Below are 12,500 nucleotides of genomic sequence, written 5' to 3'. Positions count from 1 at the left end.
TCACGTTTTACACACAATCAACCTGATTTACATCACCATCACTGTGACTCCACACAGCCTGCAGACCAATAATCCTATAAACACCTTTACTGAGGTTCTGATAGACTCAAGCTTCGTGTCCCTTCAGTCCAGCACTCGACATCTCTAGCTTCAACTCTCCAAGCTTAGCTTTAGCTCTCCAGGTTTAGCATTAGCTCTCCAGGTTTAGCTTTAGCTCTCCAAGTTTAGCTTTAGCTCTCCAGGTTTAGCTTTAGCTCACCAGGTTTAGCTTTAGATCTCCAGGTTTAGCTTTAGATCTCCAGGTTTAGCTTTAGCTCTGCAGGTTTAGTTTTAGCTCTGCAGGTTGAGCTTTAGCTCTCCAGGTTTAGTTTTAGCTCTGCAGGTTTAGCTTTAGCTCTGCAGGTTCAGCTTTAGCCAGGTTTAGCTTTAGCTCTCCAGGTTTAGCATTAGCTCTCCAGGTTCATCTTTAGCTCTGCAGGTTTAGTTTTAGCTCTGCAGATTTAGCTTTAGCTCTACAGGTTTAGCTTTAGATCTACAGGTTTAGCTTTAGCTCTGCAGGTTCAGCTTTAGCTCTGCAGGTTTAGTTTTAGCTCTGCAGGTTTAGCTTTAGCTTTCCAGGTTTAGCATTAGGTTTAGCTTTAGCTCTACAGGTTTAGCTTTAGCTCTACAGGTTTAGCTTTAGATCTACAGGTTTAGCTTTAGCTCTGCAGGTTCAGCTTTAGCTCTGCAGGTTTAGTTTTAGCTCTGCAGGTTTAGCTTTAGCTTTCCAGGTTTAGCATTAGGTTTAGCTTTAGCTCTACAGGTTTAGCTTTAGCTCTACAGGTTTAGCTTTAGATCTCCAGGTTTAGCTTTAGCTCTCCAGGTTTAGCTTTAGCTCTCCAGGTTTAGCTTTAGCTCTGCAGGTTCAGCTTTAGTTCTGCAGGTTTAGTTTTAGCTCTGCAGGTTTAGCTTTAGCTTTCCAGGTTTAGCATTAGGTTTAGCTTTAGCTCTACAGGTTTAGCTTTAGATCTCCAGGTTTAGTTTTAGCTCTGCAGGTTTAGCTTTAGCTCTCCAGGTTTAGCTTTAGCTCTACAGGTTTAGCTTTATATCTCCAGGTTTAGCTTTAGCTCTACAGGTTTAGCTTTAGATCTCCAGGTTTAGCTTTTGCTCACCAGGTTTAGCTTTAGCTCTACAGGTTTAGCTTTAGCTCTGCAGGTTTAGCTTTAGCTCTAAAGGTTTAGCTTTAGTTCTACAGGTTTAGCTTTAGATCTCCAGGTTTAGCTTTAGCTCTCCAGGTTTAGCTTTAGCTCTGCAGGTTTAGCTTTAGCTTTCCAGGTTTAGCATTAGGTTTAGCTTTAGCTCTACAGGTTTAGCTTTAGATCTCCAGGTGTAGCTTTAGCTCTCCAGGTTTAGCGTTATCTCTCCAGGTTTAGTTTTAGCTCTCCAGGTTTAGCTTTAGCTCTCCAAGCTTAGCTTTAGCTCTCCAGGTTTAGCTTTAGCTCTCCAGGTTTAGCTTTATCTCTGCAGGTTCAGCTTTAGCTCTGCAGGTTTAGTTTTAGCTCTGCAGGTTTAGCTTTAGATCTCCAGGTTTAGCTTTATCTCTACAGGTTTAGCTTTAGATCTCCAGGTTTAGCATTAGGTTTAGCTTTAGCTCACCAGGTTTAGCTTTAGATCTCCAGGTTTAGCTTTAGTTCTGCAGGTTTAGTTTTAGCTCTGCAGGTTGAGCTTTAGCTCTCCAGGTTTAGTTTTAGCTCTGCAGGTTCAGCTTTAGCTCTCCAGGTTTAGCTTTAGCTCTCCAGGTTTAGCATTAGCTCTCCAGGTTCAGCTTTAGCTCTGCAGGTTTAGTTTTAGCTCTGCAGGTTTAGCTTTAGCTCTCCAGGTTTAGCTTTAGCTCTACAGGTTTAGCTTTAGATCTCCAGGTTTAGCTTTAGCTCTACAGGTTTAGCTTTAGATCTCCAGGTTTAGCTTTAGCTCACCAGGTTTAGCTTTAGCTCTACAGGTTTATCTTTAGATCTACAGGTTTAGCTTTAGCTCTACAGGTCTAGTTTTAGCTCTACATGTTTAGCTTTAGCTCTCCAGGTTTAGCATTAGCTCTCCAGGTTCAGCTTTAGCCCTGCAGGTTTAGTTTTAGCTCTGCAGGTTTAGCTTTAGCTCTCCAGGTTTAGCTTTAGCTCTACAGGTTTAGCTTTAGATCTCCAGGTTTAGCTTTAGCTCTACAGGTTTAGCTTTAGATCTCCAGGTTTAGCTTTAGCTCTACAGGTTTAGCTTTAGATCTCCAGGTTTAGCTTTAGCTCTACAGGTTTAGCTTTAGATCTCCAGGTTTAGCTTTAGCTCACCAGGTATAGCTTTAGCTCTACAGGTTTAGCTTTAGATCTCCAGGTTTAGCTTTAGCTCTACAGGTTTAGCTTTAGATCTCCAGGTTTAGCTTTAGCTCACCAGGTTTAGCTTTAGCTCTACAGGTTTAGCTTTAGATCTCCAGGTTTAGCTTTAGATCTCCAGGTTTAGCTTTAGATCTCCAGGTTTAGCTTTAGCTCTACAGGTTTAGCTTTAGATCTACAGGTTTAGCTTTAGCTCTACAGGTTTAGCTTTAGATCTCCAGGTTTAGCTTTAGATCTCCAGGTTTAGCTTTAGCTCTACAAGTTTAGCTTTAGATCTCCAGGTTTAGCTTTAGCTCTACAGGTTTAGCTTTAGCTCTGCATGTTTAAATAGTGGGGTATATGTCTCTGCATTACTGCATCCTGAAATGAAAATGGTTTTGACTGTACTGTAGTTTGAGGAACCGATTAGATTTGTCATTGTCAACTATCAAGTTAATGTGTGTGTGTGTTTTTCATTGTGTTTGCAGCCAGTCCCACCACTGCAGCACAGATCAATCTGGCCAGCCTGCGCAACAACAGCCTGACCAATCAGGACACCGTGCTGGACGCCTGCGGAGACACGCGCCTGCGCAACTCCTGCATGTCTCTGGACGAGAAAACCAGAACCATGAGCCGCTCTGCTTCCTTCAGAGACGGCTTCGAGGAAGGTGAGGAACAAAGAAACGCACACACACACTGTAACACACACACACACACACACACTCACACCCTGTAACACACACCCAAACTGTAACACACACCCTGTAGCACACACACACACACCCTGTAACACACACACACACACTGTAACACACACCCAAACTGTAACACACACCCTGTAACAGACACACAAGATGTAAAACACACCACCTGTAACACACACACATACCCTGTAACACACACACACACTGTAACATAAACACAACCTGTAACACACACACACACACACACACACATATATCCTGTAACACACAGACACCCTGTAAAACAGGAAGTGCTTAATTGGAGCACAATGTGTGTGTAAATGTGTGTGTAAATGTGTGTGTAAGTGTGTGTTCGTGTGTGTGTGTGGCCTCATGTTACACTGTTTATATGCTCTAAAGTTCACGTGAGTGTGAACTTTAGAGCCCATGTGAAAGTGAATGAGGTGTGTAACACTCTCCCTGTTCTTCTGCAGTTCACGGTTCCTCCCTCTCTCTGGTGTCCAGCACGTCTTCTATCTACTCCACGGTGAGTTTAACCCCGCCCCCATGTGTGTGTGGGGTCACTGGTGTTATGGAGGTTGAAGTTATGGAGATAATAATGTTAGAATCAGCATCATGCGCTCGACTACAGCTCACACAATAGAGGTTGTGTGGAGAGAGATGAGACTGTCACACCAAACCAATAAAACACACACCAGTCCATCATACCGCACGGGGTGACCTGCATTAGGTACGACTCCACACGGGGGCTCACATTAAAGCCATAGTTCAGCAGATAAAGCAGCTTCCAGACTAACCATGCTGTGGAGCTCCTGCACGAGGGTGGGAATCCGATCTTTCAGTGAACTCCTGCTCACATTAAACCACGCCCACTTGGAAAATCCCCAGCCAATTGTGGTTTGGGATCAGTCCAGCTTTGCCACGCCCTTTTAAACGCAAGTCCACTCACCTGTGGGGGCGGAGCCAAACAGATATACAGGAGGAGAGAGAGTAAATGGGAGTGATAGAAAAGATAGACATGTGTTGAAAGAGTAGAGCGAAAGAGAGAAGAAAGAAGCAGTGAGAGAGAGAGACAGAGAGAGAGAGAGAGAGAGAGAGACAAGATGATGGCTACTCTGTCAATTGGTGGAGCTGTGAGTTCTTGGCAAAATACGGTAGGAACAGATGTTAAATATTAATATATCATGCTTTTTAAATAAAAGTATATACAATTTTCATAATTTACTCTGAATTACCTCACTATTACAAATATAAAGGAATGGTAGACTTCACATTAAATGACCTTTCCTACATTTTATGCAGTTTTTTTTTATGTGAATGGGTGAAAGCTTCGCTGCCTGGTTAAGTTGAATAATTACTGAATAACAAAAAAGGGCATTTCAATTGTTTAAGAATTATTATTAATTTAGCTATTTATATTAAACTACTGAGCTTTCTAACATAGCACTGTGTCATGTTTGGGGTGTTGTGTCTGTGTGAATTACATCATTCTGTTCTTCCTTACAGAATGAAGAAAAATCACAGTCAGAGGTGAGCATGCATGCACACACACACTCTCACACTCTCTCACACACACACACACACACACACACACACTCTCACACACACACACACACACACACACACACTCACACACACACACGTATTTAAGTAGAGAATCTCATGTGTGTTGTACAGATAATTTCCATTCTGTATTTGCTTGCCCCCTGTGTGTGTGTGTGTGTGTGTGTGTGTGTGTGTGTGTGTGTGTGTGTGTGTGTGTGTGTGTGTGTGTGTGTGTGTGTGTGTGTGTTGTGTGTGTGTGTGTGTGTTTGTATGTGCGTGCATGTGCATGTTTCCCCTCGTTGTCAATGACCTGTTGTGAAAACAAACCGAAGGCGGTTTCACTCGGGTCCTGTTTCAGCCTCGGTTTCAGTGCTGTGTCTGCGTTTACAAAAGCATTTCAGTCTGACTGACCCCAGATCAGCTGAGCTTTACCGCCTGCAGTAACCAGGATGTAAACAGATATCTGAAGGTTTGTGCTGTCAGTTGCTGAAGCATGAGGGGCTGCTGAGTGGAGCTTCTGTCCTTGTGCTGACTCAGGAGGTCGCAGGGTTGAACCCGTGTGCTGCCACAGCCATCTGTCCCCCAGAGTTCCACACAGCGGCGCTGCCCTCTCTCTCTGTGGGCGGGCAGGACCACTAAGATATTGATGATGCCAACCACGGCGGGCATCTGACAGCTAACAGAGTTACAATCTCTAACCTGTGGCCTGGACTGTAGCCTACGTGTTTACTGTGTTAAAACAAGCTACGTGGGACAAAACCATTAGCTTATATCCCCTGGCTTACTGAAACACTCAGAGTTCCTCAGTGTAGCATTGTCAGGCAACATAAGCCGCTAACCGTGTTGAGTAAAACTGACCAACAGACACTCCGGAAACTGCTAAAAACACGCCCATTACACAAAAAACATGTCAGCGTTCATCAGAGAGAGTCGTATTTAAACAGTTTTCAGCTGCTGAAATTTCTGCAGTGCTTTAGGAAAGCAGCAGTAGATCGTGAGTTTTGGGATGTGTGTAATGAGCACATTAATGAAACATGTTTTAACTGAAGCCTAGAAAGAAAAAAAGTAAATATAAGGTATTTAAAAGGGTTGAAGGAACGTGTTCTGTATGCACACACCTGCAGTTTGTTCCTAAATCACAAAGTGTTGGTCCCCTCCCCACACCTGTGCTACAGGATGGCTTTTATAAAACTCTTTATTCTGGGTTTATGAAGATCTGCTCTTTTCATCTTTTGTGTTTGGTCTGTTTGCAGATCCGTAAGCTGCGCAGAGAGCTGGACGCTTCTCAGGAGAAAGTTTCCGCTCTGACAACACAGCTGAGTGCTAACGTGAGTAAAACACACACTCACACACACACACACACACACACACACACACACACAGACTGCAGACAAAGCAGAGTTCTAACTATTATCTATGGGATGTTTATGGTTAATCACTGTTATATATTCAGTTTACAACACTGTCTCTCCACAGGAAACAGACTAAAGGAAAGATATGATATTTATTCCAGATCTGCTCTAAAGGTGGCAGTGTGAGGACGTGCTGTCATTGTGTAATCAGTGTTTTTATTGCTCTTATCTTTATGCAAATCACAGCATGGCTAATACACACTCACTGTTAGTCGGACAATAGCTGCTTTCTGTATTCACACACTGAAGAATACACACTGTACCAGTGCTGGATTCAACCTGTTAAAACACACTAAACTACTGCTACTGCCCTCTAATGAGATAAAAAGGAACAGTCATAAACAATCTGAATGAATATAGCAGGTAAGAAAGAGTTAATTGATCATCAATCAATCATCAATCAATCAATCAGCCAGCCTAAATAGAAAAAAAATATATAAAATGTTTAAATTAAGGTTTAATTAATAAGAGATAAAAAATGAAAAGATAAAAATGTAATCTAAAAATGAACAATAAAAAAAATATATTTTGAAACAAAAAGAATGAAAGCTAAAATTTACAATTAAATAAATGTCACGCAGGCCAGGCACAAAACACACACTCTCAGATAACCAGCACAGTATTTATTAGGCAGGGTTTAGGCACAAGAGGACAGTGAGGGACAGGCAGGGTCGATAACAAAATTGCAGCATAAACAAACTGAATAACAGAAATGGAAGTCAGGCAGTTCACAATCAAACACTGTAAATCCAAATCAGAGAAAAGGATAAGACCATGTGAAAGAAAAGTGTCGTACACAGGGCAGGCAATATAACAGAAAAGGCAAAAGGGAAGTCAGAAACAAAACGGATCACTAACAAAAAACAAACAAACAAGAAGTGTTGTATGAGACTTAGATAACTAGGTGCAGTACTTGCAGGGATAGGACAGAAATGAGGGGTATAAATACACAGCATGATGTATGCGAAGTTTCAGGTTGCTAGGTTGCACGGTTGCTAAGAAACACTGTTCCCGATTTAACTGCTGGAGTGAATGGGGCATATATCCAGAAGGACTAATTTGCATATGGTGGCCATATTGTTTACAAATTTTAACTTTTTTAATGAATATTGAAGCCCATGATCTCAGTATTTTGATACTGAATATGTAAGGATTGGTCAAAATAATTATGACTAGTTCGAAAAAATATGTTTAGCATATTATGCAATTAACAAAAAAATCTAAGTGAGCGGAAGTGTGCGGTCCAAATTGGAAAGTTGTAGGTACTGACCCAAGAAATTCAGCATTATCTGTTTCTGGAGTTACTGAGAAAAATGTGAAAAATGAACTTTCCCTTATAGCGCCCTCCATTGACCAATCAGTGCCATTTTTGTTGTCCTTCAGGATGCACTGATCCTACATCTACCTACCAAGTTACGTTTAGGCTGCAGAAAAAAAAAAAATAAGAAGAAACATTTTTGCAAAAACAATAAAATCCCTAAATAAAATCCCTAAATATTAAAAACTGAGTTAAAAGGTTACAGGTGGAGGGGAGAGAGCGAGGCGAGAACAGAGACCCTGAGGCAGAAATCAAATAATAGTGTTCACTACTGCAGTGTGTGAAGGCCTCTGTGTGTCTGTGCTTTGTCTAAAACCGATCTCTCTCTCACACACACACACACACTCAGACACACACACACACACACACTTAGACACACATTCAGACACACACTGAGGCCTTGGACTGGTGTTATGGCGAGAGTTGAGGGTTGTTTGTTGGATTTTGTTCTTCGTCAGATTAATTAGAAGAAATGCTCCGATATAAAGAGCTGAACTGGAGCTTCTGTAAGGAGAAGTGTTAATTACAGAAAGTGCTTCAAATGGCCAAAGCAAGAGAGTTATAATTCAAGTTCAAATAAAATCTCCTTACAAATATGTAAAACCCCAAATCAGAAAAACATGGGACAGTATGGAAAATGCAGATAAGAAGATTCCTGAACCCAAGATTTTCCTGTCCAGTCTGGTTAATTTATTACTGTATTTCAGGGCTGAAATGTAAGAGTGGATGTATGTCAATAAATGAAATTAAGTTGAGCAGACATGAAATAGTTGTGTTTATACTGTTTACAGTCATATAAAAGTTCAGCATTTGCAATTTTCCATTGCAGCTTAATTAATAAGCCTTCATTTTAAAAGTGCTGCACATTATAAAGAGGAATTATTGAATCTGTATTGGGAAAGAGTGATAATGCACATAACGTTACAAGGTTTGGCACCATGGGATCTGCAGTTAAGGCATAGTTTAGCACAGCAGTGATGTGTGTGGGTATGATTATGGGTGTGCTAGATTTGCTGATTTGTAGATTCTTGCTGTTTTCAGCAGCTCTGCAGGGGATAGCGTACTGATCTTAGTGATATGTTTGTTTATAAGTACTGTGTGTTCATTAATAACTGTGTGTGTGTGTGTGTGTGTGTGTGTGTGTTTTCAGGCTCACCTAGTGGCAGCATTTGAGCAGAGTCTGGCGAATATGACCATTCGACTGAAGAGCCTCACTATGACAGCAGAGCAGAAGGTAAACACACATTTCACTTTAAGGGCTGGAGTCCGGCAGAGGGCTTCTTCGGCTGCCAGACCTGATCCACTCCACCTGGGTTTGCCCCCCATATAAACCCTGAGATTCAGTTCCTCTGGGCTGGATCTTTGAAGCTTATCGTAGTGAATCTATGCCGGATTTTCCAGTACCGCTAATACACCACAGTAAAAAAAACTTGGACGAATAAAATGGAAAACTTTGGAGCTGAAATGGAGCTGCTATAGGCCTACGGTCAGCGTGCCCAGTGCTGAGTTGGGGCTACAGGGGTATAAACACTGACCTCTGAGTTGTGGAGCAGTGGAATTGCATTCTGTTCTAGTGCCCGAGCTACTGATGCTCTTTTTTCTTACTTACACAGTCTGTCCACATAATTTTGGCCATATCATATAACTACCTTTCAACCAATTGTGTGTGTGTGTGTGTGTGTGTGTTAGGACTCTGAGTTGAATGAGCTGAGGAAGACCATTGAGCTGCTGAAGAAGCAGAACGCTGTGGCTCAGGCTGCCATCAACGGAGTCATCAACACACCTGAGCTCACCTGCAAGACTGAACGCACAGGTAAGTAGTGCAGTAACAATACATCGATCTGTATCGATGCATCGATACAACTATGAACGATACGATGCATCGATTTGACGTAAAAACATCGATGCATGTGTTTTTCACGTGTGTTTAACCGGTTACTGCAGAAGCGTCTTGCGGGTCGCCGGCGGGCCCGTTCTGACTATGCAAAGTAAAACGCTTCAAAGCGTCAAATATTCTAAACAGAGCGACCAACTAACCGACTCATATTCATTAGTACTACTTTAACTACCTGCCTGCAAATTTACAGCTACATGAAACCAGTCGCCAGAAATCTCCAACTGAAAACAGCCTGTTTTTTTTACATTGTTTACATGAGGAACACGCCTCCCCAACAAAATAGCCTTATAAAACATTATTAGTGTATAAAATAGCATCAGATTATATTATAGAAAATTCACTTACTATCACAGCATCCACAATACAGCACTGAACCGCAGATAAAATATCCTTTATTCTCCTGCTCACTCCTCCTTACAAACATGCTTTAGTTTCAGTGCAGCCACAACGTCATATTCTCAAGCTGCTAGCGACCACACAATGGAATGTTTTTACGTAAAGTTGTACGTGAATCCAAAGCTAAGGCTGTCTTCTTCTAGATTCTGTGTTTTTTATTGGTCCACAAACAACTACTTTTCTTGAATGATCGTCTTTTGAACCAATGGCGTGAGCGCTGGATCACGTGGGTGTCCAATCAAATCAGGGCACAGCCTTTCTCCAGAAGGCTTCTCCTGGAGAGATTTTGAACACTTTGGAGATGCCTGGTGGACACCTAATATAATGCAGTGTAACTTTGCTTTGTGATATAAATTACTACTACTGAATCAGGAAATGCAGAGAATGATTGACTATTCCTCACCAACATCCATACACACATTATAAACTCCAAATATAACAGGTGCTTTTTTTTACATTTTCTTCTGCATTTGATGTTCTCAAATGGAACCTAAATAATGGAAATTAAAGTCTTGAAGTTAATTATTGTTTTGCCCCAACTGTCTACTTCAATTTTAAGTCCTGAATGGTCATTGTGCTATATGTAAAACTTAAGATATTCATTGTTATATCGTAGTAGTGCAAATCGCATGAAAATGAGCATAAAATTGGATCTGCAGTAAGAATCGTGAATCGTGCTCCTGTTCGTCTGAATCGTGGTCCTGTTCGTCTGAATCGTGGTCCTGTTCGTCTGAATCGTGCTCCTGTTCGTCTGAATCGTGGTCCTGTTCGTCTGAATCGTGCTCCTGTTCGTCTGTTCATCGTTAGCTGGTTCGTCTGCAGTGTGAAACTTTTCTATATGATTCAGATCTTTAGGAAAATTGTCAGCAGGAAGTTGAGGCAGGCTGCCATCAACCATAAAGCAACAGAGGATAAAGGATTGTGTTTTTGGTTCTGCAGGTTCTAACGCCTCTGAGTGTGTGCAGCCAGACCTGCGCATGCGCAGACAGCACTCCTCAGACAGCGTATCCAGCATCACCAGCGCAACCAGTCACTCCAGCATGGGCTCCAACATCGAGCAGCAGGACAACAGCAGCAAGAAGAAGAAGAAGAACTGGGTTAGTACTCACACACACACTCACACACACACTCACACACACTCACACACACTCACACACACACACACACACACTCACACACACACTCACACACACTCACACACACACACACACACACTCACACACACTCACACACACTCACACACACACACACACACACTCACACACACTATATAAATATAAATAAACACACTCACACACACACACACACACTCACACACACACTCACACACACTCACACACACTCACACACACACACACACACACACACACTCACACACACTATATAAATATAAATAAACACACACACACTCACACACACACACACACACTCACACACACACTCACACACACTCACACACACTCACACACACACACACTCACACACACTCACACACACTATATAAATATAAATAAACACACACACACACTCACACACACTATATAAATATAAATAAACACACACACACACTCACACTCACACACACACACACTATATAAATATAAATAAACACACTCACACACACACACACTCACACACACACACACACTCACACACACTCACACACACTCACACACACTCACACACACTCACACACACACTCACACACTCACACACACACTCACACACACTATATAAATATAAATAAACACACTCACACACACACTCACACACACACTCTCACACTATATAAATATAAATAAACACACACACACACACTCACACACACACTATATAAATATAAATATAAATAAACACACACACACACTCACACACACTCACACACACACTATATAAATATAAATATAAATAAACACACACACATACACACAAACACTGACAACACACAGAGGAAGTCTGTAATAAAGGTAATTTAACTGTTTATTATTTAGTGTGATTACACACAGTGTGTTTAAACAGTAACAGTAAACATTATCTTTTAAGATAATGTCCAAAAATAGAAAGGAAAAAGATCTCCACTCTTTATAACGATCTTCAGCTGCTGATGGAGGTTAACGTGAGTGTTGGGTGTTTTCTGTATCACAGCTGACCTCCTGTGCTGGAATGGAAGCGTCTGATGATGAATATGTATGTAAAAATATGTGTCAGGGTTGTTAGTGTGTGTTTTGTCAGTGTTAGCCTTGGATTGATGGGTTTAATAGTGTAGATGTGCCTTAGCAATAGAACATCTTTACAGTGTTTCAGTATTTTATGATGAATTGACCAATAGAAATATACTTTTATCAGTATAAGTCGGTAGTATTATGTAGTGCTGTAACAATACATCGATCTGTATCGATGCATCGATACAACTATGAACGATACGATGCATCGATTTGACGTAAAAACATCGATGCATGTGTTTTTCACGTGTGTTTAACCGGTTACTGCAGAAGCGCCGTCTTGCGGGTCGCCGGCGGGCCCGTTCTGACTATGCAAAGTAAAACGCTTCAAAGCGTCAAATATTCTAAACAGAGCGACCAACTAACCGACTCATATTCATTAGTACTACTTTAACTACCTGCCTGCAAATTTACAGCTACATGAAACCAGTCGCCAGAAATCTCCAACTGAAAACAGCCTGTTTTTTTTACATTGTTTACATGAGGAACACGCCTCCCCAACAAAATAGCCTTATAAAACATTATTAGTGTATAAAATAGCATCAGATTATATTATAGAAAATTCACTTACTATCACAGCATCCACAATACAGCACTGAACCGCAGATAAAATATCCTTTATTCTCCTGCTCACTCCTCCTTACAAACATGCTTTAGTTTCAGTGCAGCC

At 41.4% G+C, this 12,500-nt stretch overlaps 1 protein-coding gene across 4 annotated transcripts in view; it reads left to right on the top strand.

Moving 5' to 3' along the window:
- Positions 1–12,500, top strand: part of nav2a (neuron navigator 2a) — a 114,315-nt gene that overhangs the window by 80,852 nt on the left and 20,963 nt on the right. For all 4 annotated transcript variants that reach the window (XM_049465273.1, XM_049465272.1, XM_049465275.1 and 1 more), the window contains 7 exons: positions 2,825–3,004; positions 3,514–3,566; positions 4,547–4,570; positions 5,839–5,913; positions 8,466–8,549; positions 9,005–9,128; positions 10,548–10,705. In XM_049465273.1, coding sequence (XP_049321230.1) covers positions 2,825–3,004; positions 3,514–3,566; positions 4,547–4,570; positions 5,839–5,913; positions 8,466–8,549; positions 9,005–9,128; positions 10,548–10,705 — 698 coding nt within the window. The remainder of the gene's footprint in view (positions 1–2,824; positions 3,005–3,513; positions 3,567–4,546; positions 4,571–5,838; positions 5,914–8,465; positions 8,550–9,004; positions 9,129–10,547; positions 10,706–12,500) is intronic.

This window comes from Astyanax mexicanus, chromosome 16 (assembly GCF_023375975.1).
Source record: "Astyanax mexicanus isolate ESR-SI-001 chromosome 16, AstMex3_surface, whole genome shotgun sequence".
Taxonomy (NCBI): Eukaryota; Metazoa; Chordata; class Actinopteri; order Characiformes; family Acestrorhamphidae; genus Astyanax; species Astyanax mexicanus.
This window is presented reverse-complemented; position numbering and strand designations above follow the sequence as displayed.